This window comes from Camelina sativa, chromosome 3 (genome assembly GCF_000633955.1).
Source record: "Camelina sativa cultivar DH55 chromosome 3, Cs, whole genome shotgun sequence".
NCBI lineage: Eukaryota > Viridiplantae > Streptophyta > Magnoliopsida > Brassicales > Brassicaceae > Camelina > Camelina sativa.
Window position 1 is genome coordinate 17,380,873 of NC_025687.1, and position 24,981 is coordinate 17,405,853.

Below are 24,981 nucleotides of genomic sequence, written 5' to 3' on the forward strand. Positions count from 1 at the left end.
TAATGATATAATTGCTTAGAATTTGAGCGATAAGTTAGGCTGGGAAGAGACACTGATCGAATAGTAATTTCTACTGATAAAGTGGCTAAAGCTATGCGAGAAAATTTCAGTATTTTTGGAGACTTAAAACTATTTTTTTGGTTTCATGATCAAGTTTTAAAAAAAAACATCATTGTTTTTTAGTTTTTTTTTTTCTTCTTTGTCATTATTTGTTTTATGTTTGGTTCTTTTAAAAAACAGAAAAACAAAAAATTATATTTTACTAATATGATCATTCTGCAAATTTCGTTATACAATTTTATTTTATTTTATACCTTTCGATTATGTAATGTGATATACAGATCCGAGTCGTATTTGTTTTTTTTCCTTTAAAAGTTAGTTTGATAAGTATTCAATTAATATTAGTATTCAACTTTATGTTGGTAAAATATCCTAAAAGTCAAATAAATAAATAAAATTGTAGGCCACTTGGACGTATATCCCAAAAAGGCCAGCAGATTCTCCGAAACTTCATTTAGTCAGACGCTGACACATAATCACAAAAAAAAAACCAAATCATTCCTTTTGACTCAATCCAAAAAAAAACATCTTTCTCCTATTGCCGATCAAAAAAAAAAAAAAACCCTAGAAAAAAACTTCATCAATCATCCCTCTCTCTTGTTCCGTTCGATCGCCGCGGTTCTTTTTTCTCAGTGTTATGTAGGTTTGATCTCGTTTGTCTCCACTGACAAAAAAACTCGTGAGAGGCGAATGAGAAAGGGTGTGTAGTGTTCTTTTTTTCTTTTTTTTTTTTAAGGGTTTACTTCTCGTTGACCCCAATCGATTCTGATTGTTATCGGAGATGGCTGATTCGTGTTTCAAAGCGGGTAAGTTTAGCGCACCTGGGTTTCGATTTCACCCGACTGATGAGGAGCTTGTTGTTTATTATCTTAAGAGGAAGATCTGTGGTAGAAAGCTTCGTATCAATGCCATTGGTGTCGTTGATGTTTACAAAGTCGATCCTTCTGAATTGCCTGGTAACTTTTTTCATCCTCTTCTTCTCTTTGTAGCTGTAGCTGCTGATTTAAGTATCGTGATCAATTATAGTTTCGGTTGTTGATGATTCGCTGATTATGTGATTACTAGTAAGCCTCTGTTATTGAATCCGATTCAGTCTTCTGATTTTTTATATTATAATCATTTACTCTGTTGTTTTCACAATGTTTTGGGTTCACAATAACTTGTCTAACGCGGCTGAATGTACGTACAGGTCTGTCGATGTTGAAGACAGGAGATAGACAGTGGTTCTTTTTCACTGCAAGGAACAGGAAGTATCCAAACGCAGCTAGGTCAAGTAGAGGCACTGTAACTGGGTATTGGAAGGCTACAGGGAAGGATCGAGTCATTGAGTATAATTCAAGATCTGTAGGACTTAAGAAGACTCTTGTTTTCTATAGAGGTCGGGCTCCTAATGGTGAGCGGACTGATTGGGTGATGCACGAGTACACGATGGATGAAGATGAACTTGGGAGATGTAAGAACGCCAAGGTATTATCATATATCTGTTGCTCTTTGTCAAAACTATATCTTCTGGTCTCAGTTCATTATTAATTTGTACTTAACTAAGCTGCTTTATTTATTTATTTATTTCTACAGGAGTATTATGCTCTTTATAAGCTGTACAAGAAAAGTGGGGCTGGTCCCAAAAATGGTGAACAGTATGGTGCTCCGTTCCAAGAAGAGGAATGGGTTGGTAGTGATAGTGAAGAGGGCGATAACGTTGCTGTACCGGATGATCCTGCTGTGGTCCACTATGAGAACTGTCGTCGTATGGATGATCCTGTGGTCCACTATGAGAACTGTCGTCGTATGGATGATCCTGTGGTCCACTATGACAACAGTCGTTGTATGGATGATCCTGTGGTTCACTACGAGAACTGTCGTCGTATGGATGATCCTGTGGTCATCTATGAGAACAGTCGTCGTATGGATGATACTAAATTTTGCAATCCTGTCAATGTTCGGTTACAGGACATCGAGAAGCTTCTCAATGAAATTCCAGATGCGCCCCGTGTTACTACAAGACACTTTAACGGGTTTACTGGTGTTCCGCAGGTCTGTTTCTTCTCTCTTGCTTTGAGTAATAATATGGTTTTGCTACCAACTATTATTGGCTTAGGCTTTTTCTTTTTTTTTGTGCTTCCTTCACTAACTGAATACTTGTATTGTAGGGTAATAGCGCAGGAGAGATACAGAGCACATTGCTGAATAGTTCTTCTGGAGAGTTTGTTGACCCCCGGAAAACTGGAGTGTTCTTGCCAAATAGCCAGCCATACAACAGGCAGTCTAGTTTTCAGTCCGGTCTGAAGTCAGAAAATTCATTTGAGGCTACCTCTGGTATGTCACCACTTCTAGATTTTGAGAAGGAGGACTACATTGAAATGAATGATCTTCTGATCCCTGAACTCGGAGCTTCTTCAACTGAGATATCCACACAGTTCTTAAACAATGGTGAAGTCAGTGACATTGGTGAATTCGACCAATTGTTCCATGACATTTCCATGTCTTTGGATGCAGACCCTGTTTTTCAGGGAACTTCTACAGATATGTCTTCTCTGAGTAATTTTGCTAACAACACATCAGACCAAAGGCAGCAATTCCTTTATCAACAGTTGGACCAGACCCTTGAGAACCAGCAGAATAACTTCATGCATCCTAATAACTTCATGCATCCTAGTACAACTCTTAATCAGTTCACTGACAATATGTGGTTTAAAGATGGTCAGGCTGTTCTCTTTGACCAACAACCACAATCTTCTTCTGGAGTATTCACTTCACATTCAACAGGTACTTAAAAGTCTCAAACTCATGTTCATCTTGGAGCATTCACTTACGTTGTCTGCCATGTTATTTCCCATGAATCAAAACTGTTTTTTTTCTGCATTTTTTTTTGAATTGAACCAAGAAGTGTATATATGATTACTCATAATACTCTCGGTATGCCCTTTTGTTTAGATATTGAAACATAGTAACCTTAGGCCTTTTTACTGAGACTTTGTGAATATCAATTTGCTTAGGTGTGAAGCCTGAGTCTATGAATCCTACTGTGAGTGTAAATGCCCAAAACAAGGAAGGCCAAAATGGTGGTGGAACAAAGAGCCAGTTCTCATCAGCTCTGTGGGAATTATTGGAATCGATACCTTCAACACCAGCCTCTGCCTGTGAGGGTCCTCTTAACCAGACCTTTGTGCGTATGTCTAGCTTCAGCCGCATCAGGTTCACTGGAACGTCAGTGACTAGTAGAAAAGTCACAGTAGCAAAGAAGCGTATCAGTAACAGAGGATTTCTTCTGTTATCAATTATGGGTGCTTTGTTTGCCTTCTTCTGGGTGTTCATAGCCACCGTTGGAGTTATGGAAAGACCCTGCCTCTCGTGATCTAGGCTCTTGATTCAGGATAAGTTTAGAAGAAAGCATATCGACATTAGTGATTATTGAATCTTTGATTTATGTATAGAGTTTGAAAGAGCTAAGAAAAATAATTTTTAAAGGGTTTTTTTTTTTTTTCTCAATTCTCGATGCCTTTGATTTGCTTGCATATCTTATGGTTTTATCATATCAAACGGCCTCGGCGGAGACGTTAATTCCCTTATGGGTGTTCAGAGCCACAAATAATTTGAAGTTTGTTAACTTTTCTTTGTTTTTGAATTCAAAGTAAAAGGTGTTGTGAAGGTCTTGTTAATCCAACGAACGTTATCAAATCCAGTGGGAATATTTGTTGGGTTGTTCATATATTTTGTGTTGATCCTACTAGGAAGAACATGCTTCTGAAATTGTCCAGTAGAAATACTTATTAGGTTGCTCATATTTTTTGTGTTGGCTCTACTATGAGGACCATGCTTCTGAAATTGTTTGTTGTAGGCCATATACAATTTTTATTGGTTCAGCTTTATTAAAAATTAAAAATATAACTGTTATAGTTAAAGTATTATTATTTTATTTTTTTTTGAGAATGTCCTGCCGTTTCTGTGTTGGAGATGCGTAATAGACGAATGACAACCTATATGGTATATGTGACATGTCACTTTTTTGGTTACGCTCCCGGCTCCCCACGTTAGATTGTCACTGGATTATTCAAGAGAAGCCTTCTAAAACTAATGTCCAATTTCTAAACTCTAAAATTATCATATCAATACGTACACCTCTGTTTCACAAAAGCACTTTTTTACATATTGCGGATGTTCAAGCAGAGTGGCGTCCTAAGATGACAAATATGAAATATGCAACGACTTAAAACATGAAATATGCAATGATTTAAAACGTATTAATTTAACTCCCAATCAACTCAACTTCTTCTCTATTTTTCATATTTGCCAAATTTAGCAAACAAGTCGATCCAGGTTTAGCATTTTAGGATGTTAGATATGATTTGAATGTTTACGGTTTTTGAAGTAGTTTTTGGCTTTAGTTTTTGCAATAACTTATTTTGTAGCCGTTCATGAATATTAAAAAACGACTTGAATTTAGTTATTGAGTGTGTTAAACAAATTTCGAAAAAAAATGAAAATCTATAATTTTTTGGGTTTTCTCCCTCAAAAACCATTGATAAGTTTATTATCTTTTTTCCATTTTTTTTTAGTTTTCTGGAAAAAAAAAATGATCATCAACATAAAACCAAAAACTAAAAACACTACCATTCAATTTAAAAAAAAAAAAAAATTACACCAAAAAAAAACTACAATATTCTTCATGCATGCAGTCAATTCATAATTAATGGGCTGGAACAAGTGTATATTGAGCCCATTAGGCTCTCACAAACTTCGTTGGTCCAAAGTGATCGCGAAGGCTGCTAAGTATAGCACCAAAGCTGAAAACATCTTTCTTCTCAGATAGCCAACCAAATCAACTCAAATCTCATTTCTCCTTCTTTTACCATTGTTTGTTCTTCTCTTCTCTTCTCTGCTGGCCGATCAAACCCTAGGATTTTCAAACCGTTCGATCGCCGAGGGTTGTTCTCACTGTCATGTAGGTTTGATTCTTCTTCTCTTCTGGATCTTGAGCGACGAAGAGAAGAAGAGATCTGAGGTCTTCTTCGAGAGAGAGATAAAGATTTGCTCCCTCGTTGACCCGATCGGTTCTTTTTTTTTTTTTTCTTTCTTTAATCGCTTGAGAATTTTCAATTATTTTCGAGAAATCTGCTCTGATTCGTTACGTAGATGGCGGAATCATCTCCTGATTCGTGTTTTAAAGGAGGCAAATTTAGTGCTCCAGGGTTTAGATTTCACCCGACTGATGAAGAGCTTGTCATGTATTATCTCAAGAGGAAGATTTGTAGGAAGAGGCTTAGAGTTAACGTTATTGGTGTCGTTGATGTTTACAAAATGGATCCTCAGGAATTGCCTGGTAAACCATTTCTTTCATCTCTTTTTCCTTATTTGTTCTTGGAATTAGATTTGGTTATTGTTGATTAGTTGCTGCATCAACTGATTTCATTTTTTTGTGTATTTCGTTGAAACAGGTCAATCGATGTTGAAGACGGGAGATAGACAGTGGTTCTATTTCACTCCAAGGAGTAGGAAGTATCCAAACGCAGCTAGGTCAAGTAGAGGCACTGAGACTGGGTATTGGAAAGCGACGGGAAAGGATCGAGTCATCGAGTACAATTCCAGATCCGTAGGGATTAAAAAGACTCTTGTTTTCTATAGAGGTCGGGCACCTAATGGTGAGCGGACTGATTGGGTGATGCACGAGTACACGATGGATGAAGATGAACTTGGGAGATGTAAGTACCCCCAGGATTACTATGCTCTTTATAAGCTGTTCAAGAAGAGTGGGGCTGGTCCTAAGAATGGTGAACAGTATGGTGCTCCTTTCCAAGAAGAGGAATGGGTTGATGATGATAATGAAGATGAGAACACTGTTGCTGTACCAGATCAACCTGTTGTTCGTTATGAGGATGAGAGGCGACTTTTCAATCCTGTCTGTCTTCAGTTAGAGGATATCGATGTGCTTCTCAATGGTATCCCAGATGCACCTGGTGTTCCTCCAAGATGTATTCCTCAGGTCAGTTTCTTCTCTCTTTAAATGAGAAAGATGATTTTACCACCAAGGTCTTGTTTTACATGTTCGTTTTGTTGCGATTTGCTCACTAAATGGATTATCTTAATTGCAGGTGCACAGTGAAGAAGAGCTGCAGAGCACGTTGGTGAATGATTCTGCTAGAGATTTTGTACCAAACAGCCAGCCATACAACAGGCCCTCAAGTTTTGACTCTTTAGAGACCACTGAAGCTACGTCAATACCTCTGGTGTTTGAGAAGGAGGATTTCATTGAAATGGATGATCTTCTGATACCTGAACTTGGAGCTTCTTCAACTGAGAAAGCCGCACAGGTCCCCAACCATGGTGAATTCGGCGACTTTAATGACTTTGACCAATTGTTCCATGATATTTCCATGTCTTTGGATATGGAACTTATTGATCAGGGAACTTCTACAAATCTGACTTCTGTGAGTAGTTTTGCTAACGACACATCAAACCAAAGACAGCAATTCCTTTATCAACAGCCCCAGGACCAGACTCCTGACAACCAGTTGAACAACATCATGGATCCCAGTACAACTCTCAATCAATTTACTGACGAGATATGGTTCCAAGATGATCAGGCTGTTCTCTTTGATGAACAACAAGCTTTTTCTGGATCATTTGCTCCACCGTCATCAGGTACTTAGACTCATACTTGTCTCGGGGCACTCACCTTTGTTGTCTCTGCTAACTTAACTTATTTCCACTAAGCACGAATATTTTTTCTGCATTTTTCTTTGACCTAAATCAAGACATGTATATATGATACTCTGGCTGTTGTTATTCCTTGATTATCAAACCCTCTTGTTGATATCTTAAAACGCAATAACTTAAGACTATGCCTTTCTACTGATACATTGTGAATACTCCTCCTTTACTTAGGTGTGATACCTGATTCCACCAATCCTACTATGAGTGTGAATGCCCAAGACCAGGAACGCCAAAATGGTGGTGGAACAACAAGCCAGTTCTCATCGGCTCTGTGGGCATTAATGGACTCAATACCTTCAACGCCAGCCTCTGCATGCGAGGGTCCTCTTAACCGAACCTTTGTACGTATGTCTAGCTTCAGCCGTATCAGGTTCAAGGCTAATGGAACGCCAGTGACTAATACCATAGCAAACAAGGGTATCAGAAACAGAGGTTTTCTTCTCTTATCAATCGTGGGTGCCTTGTGTGCCATCTTCTGGGTGTTCATAGCCACCGTTCGAGTCTCAGGTAGAACCGTCTTCTCTTGAAAGACTCGTGGTGGTTTTCTTGAACTCTTAATTACACAGGCAAGCTAGAAGAAGAAAACCATGACCCACATTAGTGATCATGGGATTATTAACCTATTTTAATATATGAAGCTTTGAATTATGTACAGAGTTTGAAAGAGTAAAGAACGGATAATTCTTGATAAAGGAGTTTCTTTTCTTCCCGATTGTCCTTGCTTTTTTTTCTGCATATCTATATCTTCTGGGTTTCATCACAAAGCCTCACAAGAGAAGTTTCCAGAATCAAAAGAGACTGTCTGCTTTGGTTTTGAAGTACTGTGACTTGTGAAGCAAAATCTTGTACTCATCTCTGCTTGAAGTCGTTGGTTAGGTTTGACGATGAAGCAGCTTCAGGCTGAGCTGTGGTGATCTTTATCTTGATAGAGGTGATTGTGATCCCGATTCGTGGAACTGTTACTGAGAAAAGAGAGTAGGATCCGAAGGAATCTGCAAGCCTGAGAAACCAGAGAGCAGATACCGACAAGACAACCAACCGAAGTTTCCTCTGTTCTATCTATCCATTGCAGCTTCCAAGAGAAAGGCTTAAAGGCTTATTTCCTCCCGTCTCCTACCTCTCTGTTAATGATCGCTGAGACGGTTTGCCTTATAATAGTCGCCGCCACTCTTCAATGAAGTTTCTAGTTGCCGAGTCGGCTACATTTAAAAAATCTCATGTGGAAATTTTTAAGAATCAGACAATCTTTAAATGATTTAAGAAAATGGAAATATTTTGTTTCTCTTCTCGCCAATTCTTTTAAAAATGTTACGCACAAATTATTTAAATATATAAGTTGGAAAAATGAAAAACAAAATCTTTCTTTATTGTTTTCTTACATAAAATTGAAATTTATAGATATCCATATTTGATGGATTTATACTCAAATAAGCAATTTATTTTTATTAATTTATTAATAATAATTGATTCGTAATTTTTATATGATAACGGTAAAAAAGTATATACTTTTTTGTATTCACAAATGTTAATATCAATTTTTTTTGTAACAAAAAATAATTTACCAATTAAATATAAAAATTAGCCGACAAAAACAAATCAAGTGACCAGAGTCTTCTTCACTTCTCTTACCGGAAAAAAAAAAGATTAATGTAATAATGTCCGGAGACAACCCAATCCGAATCGGACTCTTAAGCTGCACCAAAATCGTCCGTAAACTCTCTCGAGCCATCAAGCTCTCTCCAAACGCTACTATCTCCGCCATAGCCACCACCACCAGCTCCATCGAAGAAGCTAAATCATTTGCCGAATCTAACAACTTCCCTCCGAGCACGAAGATCCACGGCTCATACGAGTCGCTTCTAGAAGATCCTGATGTAGACGCCGTCTATTTACCTATTCCGGCTAGTCTCCACGTGGAGTGGGCTGTACGCGCCGCGAGGCAGGGTAAGCATATACTTCTTGATAAGCCTGTTGCTTTGAACGTCTCTGAGTTTGATCAGATCGTGGAAGCTTGTGAGGTTAATGGTGTTCAGTTTATGGATGGGACTCGGTGGATGCATAACCCTAGAGCTGCTAAGATCATGGACTTTATAAAGGATTTTGAGATTAAAACTGTAAGTCTTAAATTAGTAACGTAATCTTAGTTTCTTGAAAATAAGTACACAACGATGGTTGGTTCATATATGCAGGTGCATAGTTGTTTCTCATTTTTAGCAAACGAAAACTTCTTAAGAAATGATATTCGTGTGAAGCCTGGTCTTGATGGGCTTGGAGCTCTTGGTGATGCTGGATGGTACACAATCCAAGCAGCTCTTGTTGCCAACAACTTCAAACTTCCGAAAACCGTCACTGCCTTGCCTGGTCCTGTCTTAAACGATGACGGAATCGTTCTTTCTTGTGGTGCATTGTTCGATTGGGAAGAAGAAGGTATTACCGCGACGATCTACTGTTCCTTCTTGGCAAATCTAACGATGGAGATAACCGCGATCGGTGCGAAAGGTACGGTCAGTGTTCACGACTTTGTTATCCCGTATCGGGAAACCGAGGCTGCGTTTACTACGAGCAGTGGAGGTTGTTGTCTAAGTGAACACAAAGTCATGACCGAGCTTCCACAAGAGGCGTGTATGGTGATAGAGTTTGCTCGGTTGGTTGGAGAAGTCAAAAACCGAGGAGCTAAACCGGATGGGTTTTCGCTGAGCTTTAGCCGGAAGACGCAGCTGCTTGTTGATGCGGTGAAAGAGTCGATTGATAATAACCTTGAACCGGTTATTCTCTCCGGACGGTAAAGAAAGAGCTCAGATCATATGGTTCAACGAACAAGTGGCATCAAGATGCGTTTGAGAAGATTTTCCTGCATTATTTATAGTGGACCGTAAGGAAATTTGCTTCAGATATGGAAGGTAGGTATATAACTAAATGGATCTTGATATGCAGAGTGCAACAGATGATGGTTGATGGCGACAAATATTCACATCCCCTACAAGAAAGACAAAGGGAGATGCCGAAAACATTTCCTAGCAATTCTGAAAACGATCTTGTGGGGTTGGAGGAGAATGTTTGTTAAGCTTTTTAGCTTGTAAACTCTATGAAACTAAAAGCTTTGATCTCAATAGTACTTGTTTATCTCTCAATACAAGCTCAAATCCAGAAACAATAAGATCCAAACAACTCTTAAAACTCTCAGATTAGGATTATGAAGAACAAAGTAAAAGATGAGATAAGAGTCTTCCCTCAGACTCTTCTCTCCACCAGTAGCCTCATGTCGGCTAACCCTTCACCACATTTATCATACCCTTCTCTTCTTAATAAACTTCTTATTTATAGCCTCCTAAGCAACTTGTCTCATCTCTCACGTGTGAAGTTTGTTGCACATGATCCCAGATTGATATAGGCATATAGCCCTCCTCACACGTGTGACTTTCTCTTTTACAATTCAGTCCCTGCATCTTATCAATGTTAAGATATTAGTTGGCTATTAATTTGGTGGAGGAAGGTAGCAATCAAGTAATTTCTATAACTGGGATGTGTGGTATTGGTAAAACTACTCTCTGGCTCAACAAGTTTTTAATCATGAGATGGTAAAAATTCATTTTGATGGAGCTGCGTGGGTGTGTATAGTATAGCACAACAGTTTTTACAAGGAAATATGTGTGGCAGACGATTTTACAGAATCTTAGTCCAAAAAATGATGAGCAAATATGACTGCTGAAGACGAGCTTCAAGACAAACTATCTCAATTGGGTTGTAAACCAGTAATTGTTTGATTGTACTTGATGATATGTGGAACGAAGAAGATTGGGACAGAAGAAAGCCTGCGAAAAAGGTGACATCTTATGCTGTATGACATTAAATGAAGGCTTCTTAAAAACTTTTCTTTAGCTTTGAAAATTTGATCTAAGTACTATAGAGCTTGGCAAGGCCTATGGGGCGTGTAACATTTCCTTGTGCTTAAAAATATATTGTAGGATGGAAGGTACTAATGACTTCACGCAACGAGAGAGTGGCCTTACATGCAGATCCAACATGTGTCACTTTAAAACCAAAGTGCCCAACCATTGAAGACAGTTGGACACTTTTTCCAAGGATAGCATTTTCTACAAAAGACACAGTAGGTAAGCTTTCAAGGAGGATAGATTTTTTTTTTATGTTAATCAAAATAGGAACAAATGTTTTATAACGTACTATATATGATTTCCATGTGCATGCTCCCACGAATGATGAAGAAGGATTTGTTTTAGATTACGTTCATCTCCAATACCTGCATTTGACACTGCCAAGGTTGCCTGATGAGATATATTTCCCTTCTCACCTTAGAACCATATCTCTGTGTGAGTGTCGTTTGGTAGAGGATCCGATGCCTTAGCTGCTTCACTTATATGAGGTCAGTTTGTTTAGTTAATCAGTCCAGAATGAGGCTGAAAAAGAAGAGAAAGAGTGAGACGGCAAAGAAGCCGTGAAGAAAACAGAAACTCAAGAGGTTATCTTGCATAATTAAACAGAATTCAAAGCTTCAACAAAGATGGATTGAGAAGAAGGCTGATGCCAAGAACAAACCTGTGAAGTGCCAAACCAAGAGGAAGAAATCTGCGCCTGAAGCAGAACAAGGAAGAAGGCACCAATGCAAGCTTGGTTGCAGCTTCCAAGATGAAATGTATGCAATGAAGCCTTGCATCAAAGAGGAAGAAAATGAAGGTGTTGAGAAGCTTCAATCCTTTGACTAAGGTTGAAAATCTGAGTGGATTTAAAACTTGAAAACGAGAAGGAGATACTGAGGGTTCAAGGAACGACTACGGTTAAGAGAAAGCCGAGGTGATGCATGGTTCAAGTCAAAAAGAGTCCTAAGCTAAAGCAAAGGAGGTGATGGTTCCGAGAATCGCAAAAGAGAAAGCTATGATTAGTACATAAATGCATAACCTGAATGTTAGTAACTACCAACTTAACTTTACAAACATGGATTTGCGTTGGAGCAGAACGCACAATACAACTCCAAAAGAATCAGTGGCTCCTAGCTAGGTAACAGTGATGAAGCAAACCCAAAATCTATCCGACCAAGATCCCAAGCACCTTCGTTGTTGGTACAAACTTCCATTGGATCCACCGGAAGATAGTCCCCGCAAGCAAACCCTGACGGATGGAGCGCAGAAACACCAATATCCCCACTCGGCTTGGAGTTTTCTTTTCTTGATACACCTAACTTTTTTTGTTTGATCCCAAGTAAGTGTGATTCAAGGTTAATGAGATGGTTCCTCAACTCGTCACCCGACAAACCCTTGAGATTCGGGAAGTCGTAGAGATCGGAGGCGTGATTCTTCCTCTTGTAATCACTTAACCCATTGAACTTTCCAACGATCTCTGGTATGCCTCGTGGGTTATCTTGCGGCTCAGGGTAGACATGGAGATCGTTGTCAGGGCCGTAACAGATGAAACCAACAGAGTTTCCGCAAAGAACAGAGAGCTCTGTGGCTTTCTTCTTAAAAGTAGGAAATATATTGTTGAAAAAGTTCTTCTTCGCCCTCTTCAGATCATCATCATCATCACCACCACCACCGGGCTTGTTTGGATTATCATCACGAGGAGCAATCTTAAAAGTTGGAGAAGACGAACGTAACTCTGATTGATTTTGCAGGTCGGGAGGTATTACACGAGAGATATCAGTGGCCGGAAAATAATCACCGCAAGACAACCCTAACGTGAGAGGAGAAGAATCCGAAACACTAAAGACCTTGGAAGCAGCAGCACTAGATCCCAAGCTGGAAACAGTTTCTTGAAAGCCACGGGAAACGTAACCCGACTCTCCAGACCCTAATCGATCATCCGAAGCCTTGCGGTTTGAGATGATGGTGGCGGCGTTGTCTGAAACCCTAAGATGATCATCATTGGGCTTCTTCGAGATTCCTTTTCTTGTTAATATACTCATCTTTTTCTGCTTGATCTCAACTGAGTGGGAGTTAAGCTTAGCGAGATGTCTAAGCAATTCTTCATTCGACAAGCCCTTGAGATATGGCAAGTCGAAGAGATCGGAGGCGTGACTCGTTCTCATGTGATCGCTCAACGCATTGAACTTTCCAACGATCTCCGGTAACGCTTGTGGGTTATCTTGAGGCTCAGGCCAAACATGGAGATCGTTTTCGGGACCGTAACAGATGAAACCGACGGAGTTCCCGCAAAGAACAGAGAGCTCTGTCGCTTTCTTCTTAAAAGCAGGAAATATCTGTTTGAAATAGTTCGTGGACTTGTTTGGTTTCTTCCCGCAAGGAGCCATCCTGAAAAGAGAGAGAGAGAGAGAGAGAGAGAAAACTCGTAAGAGAGATTAAGATGATCGACTAAAGGGTTTGAAAAGTTTCGATCCTAATGTGTGAATGATGATGGGAAAGGGAAGGTTCTGTCGTATATATATAGAGAGATTCAACTCAATCCCATTAGATTTTGTTGATTTTCCTTATTTTACACATTAAGGTTTTTACTATATTTCCTTTTTCATTAGCTAAGAATATATATAATTTCCTATTTCCATACGAATCTGGACAGTATTGAATTATTGATACCTTTTCCTTTTACAGCTTGAACCATTATTTTATTTGATTTTGCTATAATTCTAAAGACATTATTGTATAGTTTTTCTATAGGAAAAATATCCTTTAAACCATGAACGGAGAGTGTTAACGGCAGAGTAACGTCTGTTAGTTGCTCGGTTATCAGATTTAATGTCATGTCTTTTTTGGTTTGGTCAACAAAACTTAATGTTTAAAAGAACTAGTCAACGAAAGTTAATGTTTTAAATGACCTACAACAAAGTTCATGGTTTAAATGACATTTTTCTCGTTTTTCTATAGTCTCCAAAATAATTGAAAAATTAGAAATTCTAAAGATATTAGAAAATTAGAAAAAGTTAGCTAATTTTTCCTTTCTTTTTTTTTTGGGTCACCAGTTTAGCTACGTATTATATATTTGTAAATTTTGTGATGATGATTGCTCACCGGTGAATGGCATAAATGACACCGAATTGGTTTCCTCAAATTATTTACACTTTTGAACAAAAAATAATAATATTTACGTATTGCCCCAAAATTGAAAAAAATAAAACAGAGCAGACCACATCTGATCACAATCGTAACTATTTCTTGCCGTATTTAGGGAAGATCAATTTTCATTTTAGAGCAAGATTACGACAATAGGAATATTGAGATTTGGGTGACAAAAGAAAAGATTAAAAATGGGGATGGAAAAGCTGTAGTGTTGGTGAATCGGATGAGTGTGTAGGTTCGTGAATGGTCGAGTTTAGATGTCAGCTACTACCCGCCAAGTTACTTCGTCGATTAAGATAAAACTCTCATGAGCGTTGTAATATGTTGTTATAACGAGGAGGGAAAAGCTTGTATTTGAAAGCTTAATGAGAAAATAGATAAAACTTGGAGAAAAAGAACTTTATTTTACTTTTGGCAACTCAAGGTTTTTACAAGGAAGGCTATTGATATATATAAGGGAACTTTCTAGATGGATTGATGCCCTAGACAGGTGTCCTATTAGCATTTGATGGCACTAGATCCAAAAACTCCAAATTTGTTGTTGAGAAAGTTGTGTGGCAAGATGCTTTTTGTCGAGAACACACCATTTGTGTGTGTTGCTTTGTTGCAGTCTTTTGGTGGCAATGGTGAAGTGTTGTTGGGCCTCGTAGAGCCCATAGCAGATGTTGGACTTGGACCAGTTTTGCATATGAGCAAAACCTTTGGAACAATTGGAGGGTTTATGTTCTTGCTAATACACCTCCTCAAAGTTGGTGTCGAAGGATCGGAGACTCCAAGTTTGTACCTCAAATCATAGAATGGTTCTTGAGGAAGAGATTTGGTGAAGATGTTCTGGTATTCTGCAGGAATGTGTTTAACCACTAAAGCATCTTGTGCAACCCTTTCACGAACATAGTGAAAATCCACATCAAAATGTTTAGACCTTGCATGTAAGGCTGGGTTAGCAGTGAGATAAAGTGCAGAAAGATTATCACAGTATAACTCTGGAGTATCCTACTGTTTAACACCAAGGGAATCAAGCAATGCAGTGATCCACTTGAGCTCAGATGCAGCAGAAGACATGGTTCTGTATTCAGCTTCAGTTGAAGACTTGGAGACCGTAGGATGGCGTTTTGCAGACCAGGAGATAATGTTTGTCCCAAGAAAAGTACAGAATCCTCCTGTAGAGTGTCTAGTTTCTTTACAACATGCCCAATCACTATCATTGTAGGCACGAAGAGCATAATCTGTCCTTGAAATGATATCAACTCCCATATGAACTATACCTTTTAAGTATCGTAGAACACGTTTCAGGAGATGGAAATCAGCAACAGTTGGAGTGTGCATCTTTTGGCACACAAGATTAACAACAAATTGGAGGTCTGGTCGAGTAAGAGTTAGGTACTGCAGTTTTTCCACCAAACTTTGAAAATAAGTAGGATCAGAGAAAGCTTTATCTTGTCCTTCAACACGATCAAGCTGAAGAGGTAAAGGAGTTGTCATTGGAGCACAATCAAGCATACCAGCAGTCACTAGAAGATCTTTGGCATATTTTTCCTGATTTAAGAACAGACCACCCTCATGAAAATGAGCTTGCATACCGAGAAAATAATGTTAAGGACCCAAGTCTTTCATCCGAAACTCTTTGTTTAAACATTCCAAAAATCCTTGAATTAGTTGATCATTGCTTCCAGTCAATATCATATCATCAACATATAGCAGGAGATACATCATATCCTTGCCTTGTCTGTAAACAAACAATGAGGGATCTGGAATACTGCAAAAGAAACCAAACTTGAGTAGATAATTGCTGAACTTATCAAACCAAGCACGTGGAGCTTATTTGAGTTTGCACACATAATCAGGTCTTAGAGGATCTTCAAAGCCAGGGGGTGCTGCATATAAACTGTTTCTTTAAGATCTCCATGCAAGAATGCATCTTTCACATCTAGGTGCTTAATGTTCCAGTTCTTAGCTACTGCAGTGTGGAGAATAGAACGAACAATAGTTGTTCTAATCACTGGACTAAAATTTTCAATGAAATCAACTCCTTCTACTTGGTCATACCCCTTAGCAATTAATCTTGCTTTTAACTTATCAAGACTACCATCAGAGTTAAGCTTGGTTCTGAAAACCCATTTACAACCCAGAACATGCTCAGCTTCCTCTGGTGGAGCCAAGTCCCATGCATCAACTTCACGCATCGTAGACATTTCTTCTCTCATTGCGTTATTCCATCCTTCATCCTTTAAAATAGACTTCACTGTTTTAGGTTCAGGATAATTACTTTTAACTGTAAAAACGCATATCAAGGATTTGGTTTGAAAATTCCTGACTTTGCTCGAGTGATCATTGGATGAGTGGATGTTGTTGCAGGAAGATCCTCAGTCACGTTTGTTGCCTCTTCTGCAGAAGAAGCAAGACTTGTTTCACTGATTTCTAAAGGTGATGGGATCCTCTGAACAGAGATAGGAGCAGGAGCTGGTTGATTCGAAGGTAAAGGAGGAAAATCTTCTTCCGAAAAGAGAGCATCACATGTTATTTGAGGAAATGCACTTGACAGTGAGACAGATTCAGATGTGTCCATCCCGCTATCAGAAACAAGAGAGCTTTTGCCTATAGAAGTAGGATCAAAGCCTGTTGTACACTCAGAACTCTCTGTTTCTTTAGCAGTAGACACTACTGAAGGACTCTTTGAAGGTGAAAGAAAACTAGACTGCCAAGCTGAAAGCAATGGAGTCTGAACTTTTGAAGCATAATCATGATATATTTCTGTATATGGGAAATGCTTTTCATCAAACAAAACATGTCTGCTGATGTAGACTCTACCAGTTGGAGGATGCAAGCACTTATAACCTTTGTACTTCTCATTGTAACCCAAAAACACAGAGTGCAAAGACTTTGGATTGAACTTGTTTACACCATAAGAACGAAGATAAGGATAACATGAGCATCCAAAGACTCTTAGAGAAGTATAAATTGGTGTTTTCTAGATGCAAAACCTCATAAGGACTAGCCTTGTTGTTCAACACAGAGGAAGGCAGCAGATTACCTAAGAAGCTTGCAGTGAAAAATGCTTTGACCCAAAGTTCCTGAGGTGCATGACTCTAGAACAACATTGACAAACCAAGTTTTGTAATGTGTCTGTGTTTTCGGTCAACAAGACCGTTTTGTTGTGGTGTATGAGGACAAGAGATAAGCTGTTTTATTCCTTCATTTGAGAGATGAGCGGTAAATCTTGTACTGATAAATTCACCCCCTCCATCACACTGGAACATCTGAATCTTTTGATGAAGTTGATTCTTAGTTAAGTGTTGAAATTGAAGGAATATAGAGTATAAATCTGATTTTTGCTTGAGAGGATAGAACCATGTGAATCTTGAGTAATGATCAACAAAAATAACATAGTAACGAAATCCTTGAGGACAAACAACTGGAGATGGACCCCATAAATCACAATGAATGCGTTCTCGGGGCTTAGAAGCAACATAATCTGAAGAAAGAAAAGGTAATCTACTGATCTTTCCTAACTGACAAGCTTCACATATATGAGAAGATGTCTTATTCAGAATGATAGAGTTGTTTCTTGACAAGAACTGTAGAACCTCATTGTGTGGATGACCAAGCCTTTGATGCCATATCTCTTCACTGGCTACTTGTTGTCTGTTGGAGTAGAGGGCATTGAACTTGGAGTCCTTTAGCACATAGAGACTATTGGCCTTGTTTCCTGTCGTGAGGAGCTGTTTTGTCTACAGGTCCTTTATCCGAACAAAGTGTGAGTCGAATTTTACAGAGCATGGATAATCATCAGTCAATTTTGAAACAGATAAGACTGACTTAGTGATATTAGGACAGACCAAAACATCTTTTAGAGGTAACTTACCTTGAAGAGTTGTGGAGCCAACATGCGTTATTGGGAGAAACTCACCATTTCGAACAATCACTAAATTTGTGCATGCATACGGCTGAGCACTTTGTAAAGCAGTTGTGGAGTTTGTTACATGTGTTGTAGCACCAGTATCATAAACCCATTCATGCCCCACAACATATTCCTGATCAGAGAGCCTCATTGCTGCTAAAGCTTGAGCAAATTAACTGTTATAGTAGTCCTCCTCAAAGCGGTGATAGCAGTTGTAAGCGGAATGGCCAGGCTTTCCACAAATCTGACAAGATGTTCGAGTAGACTGAAACTGCTGAGAAAAGCCTCTGCCTTGTGTTGAGTAACCTCGACCACCTCTGTTATGACCACCTCTACTTTGACCTCTACCCCTGTTTGAGCGACCTTGAAACGACCTGACCCATTTTTTTAAAAAATACTATATATATAATTAAGCATCCCATACTACTTAATTAAATCAACCCAAACCACAAAACATCATTTAAACCAGCCATAACCATCTTACACAGCGGAAACGTACAAACAATACCAAACCAACATATCCTTAATACAATAACATTCCTAACCATTCTATCCAACAACCTATCATAACTCTAACCAAGGTTCCAACACATAACCATAAATAACCAACAACACACAAATGAGACCCTAGATCATCCTTCTCCTCATCGCCTTGATTCCACGTTCACACTTGCCTTTACCTGCACCGCAAACACAAATTAAGTTGCATGAGTATTTAATAAACACTTAGTGAGGCCATCCTCCCATCTACTGGGCTATACACACAAGCAACTGAGATTCCATTATTAAAGCCAATAACCAAAACACAAGCAACACAACAAATCAGGAAAACAAGACTCGGTCAAGTCTGGTGTCGACCGACACTAAGTCGGTGTCGACCGACGCTAACGCGTCACTGGTGTCGACCGACACTTGGTCGGTCTCAACCAACACTCAATGAACAGGTGGATGCAAGGTGTTTCAATTACCCTTATGTTGTTGTAGCATAAAGGATATCAATCCATAATGGGTGTAATGCAAGCAATCAGGATATGAATACTCATCTAAGTCAAGCCAAATATGATGAATGTGTTTATCTAACAACCTAATAATGATAATAAAATGCAGAATGTAAAGCTACTAAGACAAGATACTAATGCAAGATAAACAGTGAAACAAACAGTAATGATGCTAAACAAGAACAGAAACTAGACTAATGCAAGACAAGTAATGAAACAAGATTAAACAGGAACTTAATGAATGCAACAAGAATGGAACAAGAAATGAAACAAGTAAATGCAGAACATAAACAAGAACACTGGATGGTGCTCGAGCAAGCACTCGATCGAGTGAGTGGTCGAGTTAACTTGCGGATGAAAAACAGAGACAAAGCAACAACCAAAACAGAGCAAAACTAAAGTAAATCAAACAGGAAACAAGTAACAATACTTAAACTAGGAAATCAATAAACAAAGAAAGGTCCTAAGGATGGATTCATGGGCTGGGCTCAAGCTATGGTTATCTAGACTGATCAACAAATCTCAATCAACAATGAGCTATCTCTAGACAACGATCTTCTAATACATGTTAATCCATTCTCATGACAATAACAATCAAGCTTAAATACTTCTTAGACCTAGCTCTCACTAGCTATTACATATAAAAGCAGGCATTAAACAACCAGATCATCAATGTCAAAAACCATTTAAAACATCTAATCTCTTAGCATGCTTCATGATAATCTCTAGCATTAGCCTTATCTAGCAACTTAGACATTGGTGTGATGCTAAGAAGCTTAAGATCTGTTCTTACCTTCTCAGTGATAGAACATCATAGAGCATATCTAATCTAGAAGAGATATATAACAATAAAGCTTGATCAATCTAAACACCCATAACCTTTACCCAGCCTAATCTATCCCTAAAATCCTAAGCCACTACTCACAAGCACTAAACATGATGAACAAAGTTATAAACCCATAAATCAATGAAACTTGCATGATTAGATAGATGAGAATAAGATCTACAATATTGAAATCAATATTGATATATATAAGGGAACTTTCTAGATGGATTGGACTAATGCCCTAGACAGGTGTCCTAATAGGATTTGATGGCACTAGAATCCAAAAACTCCAAATTTGTTGTTGAGAAAGTTGTGTGGCAAGATGGCCTTTTGCCGAGAACACACCATTTGTGTGTGTTGCTTTGTTGCAGTCTTTTGGCGGCAATGGTGAAGTGTTGTTGGGCCTCGCAGAGCCCATAGCAGATGTTGGACTTGGACCAGTTTTGCTTGCGAGCAAAACCTCTAGAACAATTGGAGGGTTTATGTTCTTGCTAATAGTATTTATATCGCCAAAGGAGATAAGTTCCTTGAAATTGAAATAATTGATTTGGTTGGTCAGTATCGTTCTTGTCACTGTACCTATTTTCCAAGTTTGATGCAAGTTCCTACGTTCCAAGTTTGAGCGGTAGGGGTATAACCCAACAGCAGAAGGTTGAATCCCGCTTTAAGCTCCCGTGGGGAGTACAAGTGAGCGTTGGAATTGGAGCCTTGGAGGAGAAGAGTGGGACGATGTTTCATCGAAGATGTGAAAAAAGTAATCGTAGATTCTTATAATTTTGACATCATTTTTTTTCAAGTTTTACTACTGCAACGGTAACGTATATGTATAAAAACTACAATTACTACTCTATAAAATTTCCCAGCACTAGTGTTAATTGAATCCCTATGAGCCGACTCATGAGCCGCTTTGATTTCACCTACAACTACGTAGTTGTAGCCGAAGAAGCTCATAGGGATTCGACTGAGATTAGTGCAGTGAAATTTTATACAGATTATAGCTGTATTACTTAGTTTATTTTATTTTCTTAGCTTATTTTATTTTTATAACTTTATACAAAGTTTCATAACTTTATATATATATATATATATAACTATAGATTATAGTAGTCGACGATGACTACATTGAAGCCGTTGAGGGGATTTACATTGAGAGTCACATCACCTTCATCGTGCTCTGAGCACAAGGGTAAAACGTCGCTACTGTTAGGATTATTAGAGGGTATGCCCTTTGTGCCTGGAGGAGGACGAGGCTCGAAGATTGTTGAATCAAGGATTCACACAATGAATTTGTTTGAGTGAGGAACAAATTCACTTAAGATCTCTTTCTAAAAAACTGGATTAAAGCTAGAAAATAAAGAGGGATTATGATCTCTTGAATAAGAAGTTAGGGTTTCTCTCAAGAACAATGAAGAACTAGGGTTTTTTATATTCATTCTTAGAGGATTTACAACAAGAGGGTACCCCTCTATTTATATGAATGCACTGATTACAAGATAATTCTATTTTCCTTTAATCTCGGATTGAAGATATGGTAAATTTACTCTTCTGATGATCAGGTTGGGTTTAGGGGGCGGTTTCGGAGGTAGGTCAAGTGACTTCGTCGGGCTTCTGCTTATAGGTCCGTTTAGTTGGCCCAAAGAGGGTTCTCCGGTTTAGATGATGTGAAAAGTTACTCGGTTTACTTTCGATTTAGATTGGTATGTCGTGGATGCTAAATTCCGCACCAACAATCTGATTTTGTGGAGGAAGCTCTGATGTACACCTCACTGCTCTGGGCGTCCACCTCTCCCCCTTTCTTTAGAATTTTTTCATTTTCAAGATGAATAAATGATCTGTATGATGAAGTTAGTTAGTTATTTAACTAAAAAAATATATTCTATCTTTACTATATAAAAATTGATGTCTCAAACTAAACTAAATGCTATGAGTTGAAATACCTTTTTGGACTTTTGAGATTGTCGAAAACTATAACAAAGATATTAACCAATCGATATTACAAAACTTATGTTGCTGAAAATAAAATAAACAAGTTATATGAAGCATTTCTCTCGCTTCTCCAATTCTCGTGTTTGTAGACGAAGAGCAATATTATCATGTTAGAGGATATCTTTGTGGTGGATAAGCTCATTGTTGGTATGGTTGCTGCACTTGATGGCTTATGAAGATGTTAGTATGGTTGCTGCACTTGTTAGTCTTAGAAATTTCCATATACTATTTCAAGTATAAGGTCTATTAATTGATCCTTGAAAAATTGTTAGTAATACCCTTTTATAGATATCTTTTCAAACCTACTTTTTTTTTGGTCATTTTTAATTTTAAATTTTTGGTTTTAGGTTATCTATTTTATATTTAGTTTATAGTTTTGAAGAGAGTAGAGTTTATTATTTAGAGTTCAGGGTTTACAACTAACTCATTTTGTATGTAGAAAATGATAATATTGAAAATGAACTACAAGAGAATATATTTTTGCGAAAAGGTACAAAAAAATGATAATTTTGCACAATGTAACTAACGTGCTAAGCCAAAAAAAAACATGATCACGTTGTTGAAGAAAGAAGATTGTCGTAATAAATGATTTGTTGTCAGCTCTCTCCCTAAAGTCAATGACTATGTGTTGTTTAAAATAGCCTAAAATAGCCTATTCTAATTGTTTTTAAGACCATGTCCAGTGTTCAAAAATAAACTAATCATATAATAAATATTAAATTAATTAAGTCAACTCAATAACAACTTAAACCAATATCATCAATGGAGCAACCCATATGCAGGTTTCTCAATCATAAAACTGAAACTGCTTTGCAAGTTGAAAAAAAATTATGTGATCATTCTCTCAATACTTGCAGTAATCATAAGGAAGAAAAAAAAACACAGGCATTCAAATCATAAACAATTCCATATAAAACAAGTTGAATGAATCTGTAACAATAACAACACAACAAACACAATTAGCTTTTGTAACCTTTTAAATTTTGATCATTATCTCAGCAGAAGAGAGCCCTTACTTGTTGATGAATTGTTCCCATCTCCAATCTTGAAATGAGAAATCAAAGCAAAGCAAAAACAGAGCAATATCACCATTATCGGAAACACGATCAACAAGACCAAAAATTTCATCTTGTAACGCTTGACAAAGGGAAGAACACCGGATTTTATGAAACTAGAGCGGTTTGAGACCTCATGAAGCTGAATTAACCCCTTCTCAGGCCTCATATGCTTTTCATTGTTGTCCCATTTGTACCTTAAAATTATACCAACAAGAAAATATGAGAAACTGCATTTCCAAAAAAAATTTAGAGACAACAACATAAGTTGAGACAAGAGAGAAGACAAACTCTCCAATGGCTCCAAGAAGCAATGCATCTGGCTCTTTTGGAGCTGCGATGGTCTCCTCCAACTCCGAAAGCAGCTCCTCCAGTGGGCATCTCCCGGAAGCTAAATTCCACTTCTGATAAAGAGCACAAACGCAATGTCTTAGACATATCAGTGGCAAAGAAACACCCACTTTGATTACCTTCCAAATGGGATTAAACAGCAACAACATAAAGAAAGAAAAAAGAGAAAGAAAGAAATGGGAACAATAGAGAAAACCTTCCAAAGATCCAAAAAAGAGGGGTTACCTGATTAGCCAAACCATGGAGAACAGTATATATTATAAGAGCTGAAAGCTTTCATAATCAAACAGAGGGGATAAAAATGATTAGAATCCATTACCATATCAACAGTGATGTTCCCCACTTGAACCTTTCCATGTTCTGATTTCAATTTCTTCAAACAGTCCTGAAATAACAAGTTGTATATGAGAAAAGAAAATAACTAGAATAGAGAGAAGAGCTTCACTGCTTGTAATATGACCTAAACTTATAGACTCCATAGGACACAAAGGAACAGAACTTAAGCCCTTGGCAGTGTATTCATATAAAACATGAATGATCCATGAACATAGCGAGGGTTCCAGAAACAAATGCATGGGATCAAACGACAAACCTTGAGCCAGTCATACATTGTCAGTGATGTGGCTGTGCAAACCATAGTAATTGATCCGTGAAACTTCACTTGTCTAAAACTGCCGATACAAGGTGCTTTTATGAAGTAGTCCATAGCGGATTTGTATGGCGTGGAGAGCTAGCGACATTGCTTTGGCAAGAAATATCAATCTGAGGGGCAAGCCAGCAGCGAGTTGCTGGGTAGGATATATGTTCCAAGTATACTCTGTAACTGCATACGTGAAGAGCAAATGGGAACTGGTCTTCTAGCTGATTTACATCAATAAACTCTTGCTTCCACCGTCCCCTTGCTGCTTCCTCCTATGCATCTTCTGTACTTCCCTCTGAATTGATCACTTCAAGCCCTTCATATCCCATCAAACTAAACAAAAGAAAACATAATTGATTCCTTCATAACCACACACGCACACACAAAATTCCCCAATGCTAGCTCAACAATTGAACAAAAGCCTTCAAATCCCAACCAAATGAAATAATATAACATCCCACCATAGTTTCCAGCATAACAAGCATGTGAATCCAGCCCAGCTAAAGAACTGAGGATCCGAAGATGAGAAATCGTATATGGGGATTTTGAATTCATTACCCGTTAACTGATTTGGACATGACCGATCTGAAATTGGTGATGAATAAACCAATAGAGGCGAAGAAACCTCCGTCGTTTTTTGGATCGACAGAAGCCATCAATCACCACCGCTGATTACAGAAACAGCAGAGTATTAGATCGATCGGCGACGGAGATGACGAAGAAGCCGATTCTTCGTTCGTTGGCGCCTCTTCCTCTTCTCTGTCTCGTTCTCGGGTTCGTTGGTCGCCATAGTTATCTCACGTCTTTAAGTCGGAAAAACCAATCGATTATATTGAATCGACTGAAATCAACGACAAATGAAGAGGAATCGATTGAACCTGGATTCACCGTTCATCGAGAGAGGAAATAGAGACATAGTCAGGAAAAGAAAAAAGAAAATGAGGACAAAAAATTGTCTTTTATATTTAATCAATATCCAACCAAAACTTGCCACGTATCGTTTCTATAGAGTTGCTTCCGCTTCTCTTCAGAGCAACCATCCTCCGCTAAATAGGCAAATTTTTGGGTTCTTCATTTATTTTTAAGAAGAGAAATTGGTTGAGCAACCCAATTAGAACACCACTGGATAAGCTCTAACCGCACAACCCTATGATAGAACAACAAGTATGCTGTGGAGAGGCCACCATTAGTCATCTTGATGTCAGATTGAGTAACAGCTGAAACATTACTATCACTAAAACAAAATCATTTGTTCTCGTTCAACTTAGTAGACACAATATAATGACCACCAACCAGGCCACCACCCTTGTGATTACTTATGACATAAAGTTCATAAACATATTGACTATCTTTATTCTCTACGACTTACGCAAATATAGATAGTGTATTGGAAAATCCACCATCGTTTCAATATTCTTGGTAGTAATGATA

At 38.2% G+C, this 24,981-nt stretch overlaps 4 protein-coding genes across 7 annotated transcripts; 3 read left to right on the forward strand and 1 right to left on the reverse strand.

The window, feature by feature from the left end:
* LOC104777407 (NAC domain-containing protein 16-like) lies at positions 564-3,711 on the forward strand. The gene is made up of 5 exons (XM_010501656.2): positions 564-1,016; positions 1,250-1,527; positions 1,636-2,094; positions 2,211-2,826; positions 3,057-3,711. The coding sequence occupies exons 1-5, from the start codon at positions 842-844 to the stop codon at positions 3,413-3,415; spliced, it is 1,887 nt and encodes a 628-aa protein (XP_010499958.1). The 5' UTR covers positions 564-841; the 3' UTR covers positions 3,416-3,711.
* On the forward strand, positions 4,857-7,483 carry LOC104777408 (NAC domain-containing protein 17-like). The gene is made up of 4 exons (XM_010501657.2): positions 4,857-5,380; positions 5,496-6,040; positions 6,150-6,699; positions 6,943-7,483. The coding sequence occupies exons 1-4, from the start codon at positions 5,194-5,196 to the stop codon at positions 7,296-7,298; spliced, it is 1,638 nt and encodes a 545-aa protein (XP_010499959.1). The 5' UTR covers positions 4,857-5,193; the 3' UTR covers positions 7,299-7,483.
* On the forward strand, positions 8,383-9,904 carry LOC104777409 (uncharacterized oxidoreductase At4g09670-like). Its single transcript, XM_010501658.1, has 2 exons — positions 8,383-8,885; positions 8,961-9,904. The coding sequence occupies exons 1-2, from the start codon at positions 8,427-8,429 to the stop codon at positions 9,555-9,557; spliced, it is 1,056 nt and encodes a 351-aa protein (XP_010499960.1). The 5' UTR covers positions 8,383-8,426; the 3' UTR covers positions 9,558-9,904.
* Positions 22,296-24,489, reverse strand: LOC104777410. 4 transcript variants are annotated; one of them, XM_010501659.2, is made up of 6 exons: positions 24,109-24,489; positions 23,503-23,883; positions 23,230-23,295; positions 22,851-22,963; positions 22,521-22,756; positions 22,296-22,434 (listed from the first exon to the last, which is right to left on the reverse strand). In XM_010501659.2, exons 2-6 carry the CDS (start codon positions 23,614-23,616, stop codon positions 22,394-22,396), a joined length of 570 nt encoding a protein of 189 aa, XP_010499961.1. In that variant the 5' UTR covers positions 23,617-23,883; positions 24,109-24,489; the 3' UTR covers positions 22,296-22,393. The 4 variants fall into 4 exon arrangements, 1 of the variants encoding a protein (XP_010499961.1); XR_766278.2 differs by adding an exon at positions 23,107-23,135 and having other exon boundaries at positions 22,299-22,963; positions 24,109-24,485; XR_766276.2 differs by having other exon boundaries at positions 22,299-23,135; positions 24,109-24,485.

What these genes read in the sequence shown, in the direction of transcription:
- LOC104777409 (XM_010501658.1), top strand. Translation starts at nt 8,427, where the DNA reads ATGTCCGGAGACAACCCAATCCGAATCGGACTCTTAAGCTGCACCAAA. An exon ending in AGGATTTTGAGATTAAAACT is followed by an intron (nt 8,886 to 8,960) that starts GTAAGTCTTAAA and finishes TCATATATGCAG; the next exon opens with GTGCATAGTTGTTTCTCATT.
- LOC104777407 (XM_010501656.2), top strand. Translation starts at nt 842, where the DNA reads ATGGCTGATTCGTGTTTCAAAGCGGGTAAGTTTAGCGCACCTGGGTTT. An exon ending in GGAGATGTAAGAACGCCAAG is followed by an intron (nt 1,528 to 1,635) that starts GTATTATCATAT and finishes TTATTTCTACAG; the next exon opens with GAGTATTATGCTCTTTATAA. An exon ending in ATTCACTTCACATTCAACAG is followed by an intron (nt 2,827 to 3,056) that starts GTACTTAAAAGT and finishes CAATTTGCTTAG; the next exon opens with GTGTGAAGCCTGAGTCTATG.
- LOC104777408 (XM_010501657.2), top strand. Translation starts at nt 5,194, where the DNA reads ATGGCGGAATCATCTCCTGATTCGTGTTTTAAAGGAGGCAAATTTAGT. An exon ending in GGATCCTCAGGAATTGCCTG is followed by an intron (nt 5,381 to 5,495) that starts GTAAACCATTTC and finishes TCGTTGAAACAG; the next exon opens with GTCAATCGATGTTGAAGACG. An exon ending in ATTTGCTCCACCGTCATCAG is followed by an intron (nt 6,700 to 6,942) that starts GTACTTAGACTC and finishes TCCTTTACTTAG; the next exon opens with GTGTGATACCTGATTCCACC.
- LOC104777410 (XM_010501659.2), bottom strand. Translation starts at nt 23,616, where the DNA reads ATGGACTACTTCATAAAAGCACCTTGTATCGGCAGTTTTAGACAAGTG. An exon ending in CAATGTATGACTGGCTCAAG is followed by an intron (nt 23,296 to 23,502) that starts GTTTGTCGTTTG and finishes TTGTTATTTCAG; the next exon opens with GACTGTTTGAAGAAATTGAA. An exon ending in CTTCTTGGAGCCATTGGAGA is followed by an intron (nt 22,757 to 22,850) that starts GTTTGTCTTCTC and finishes TATAATTTTAAG; the next exon opens with GTACAAATGGGACAACAATG.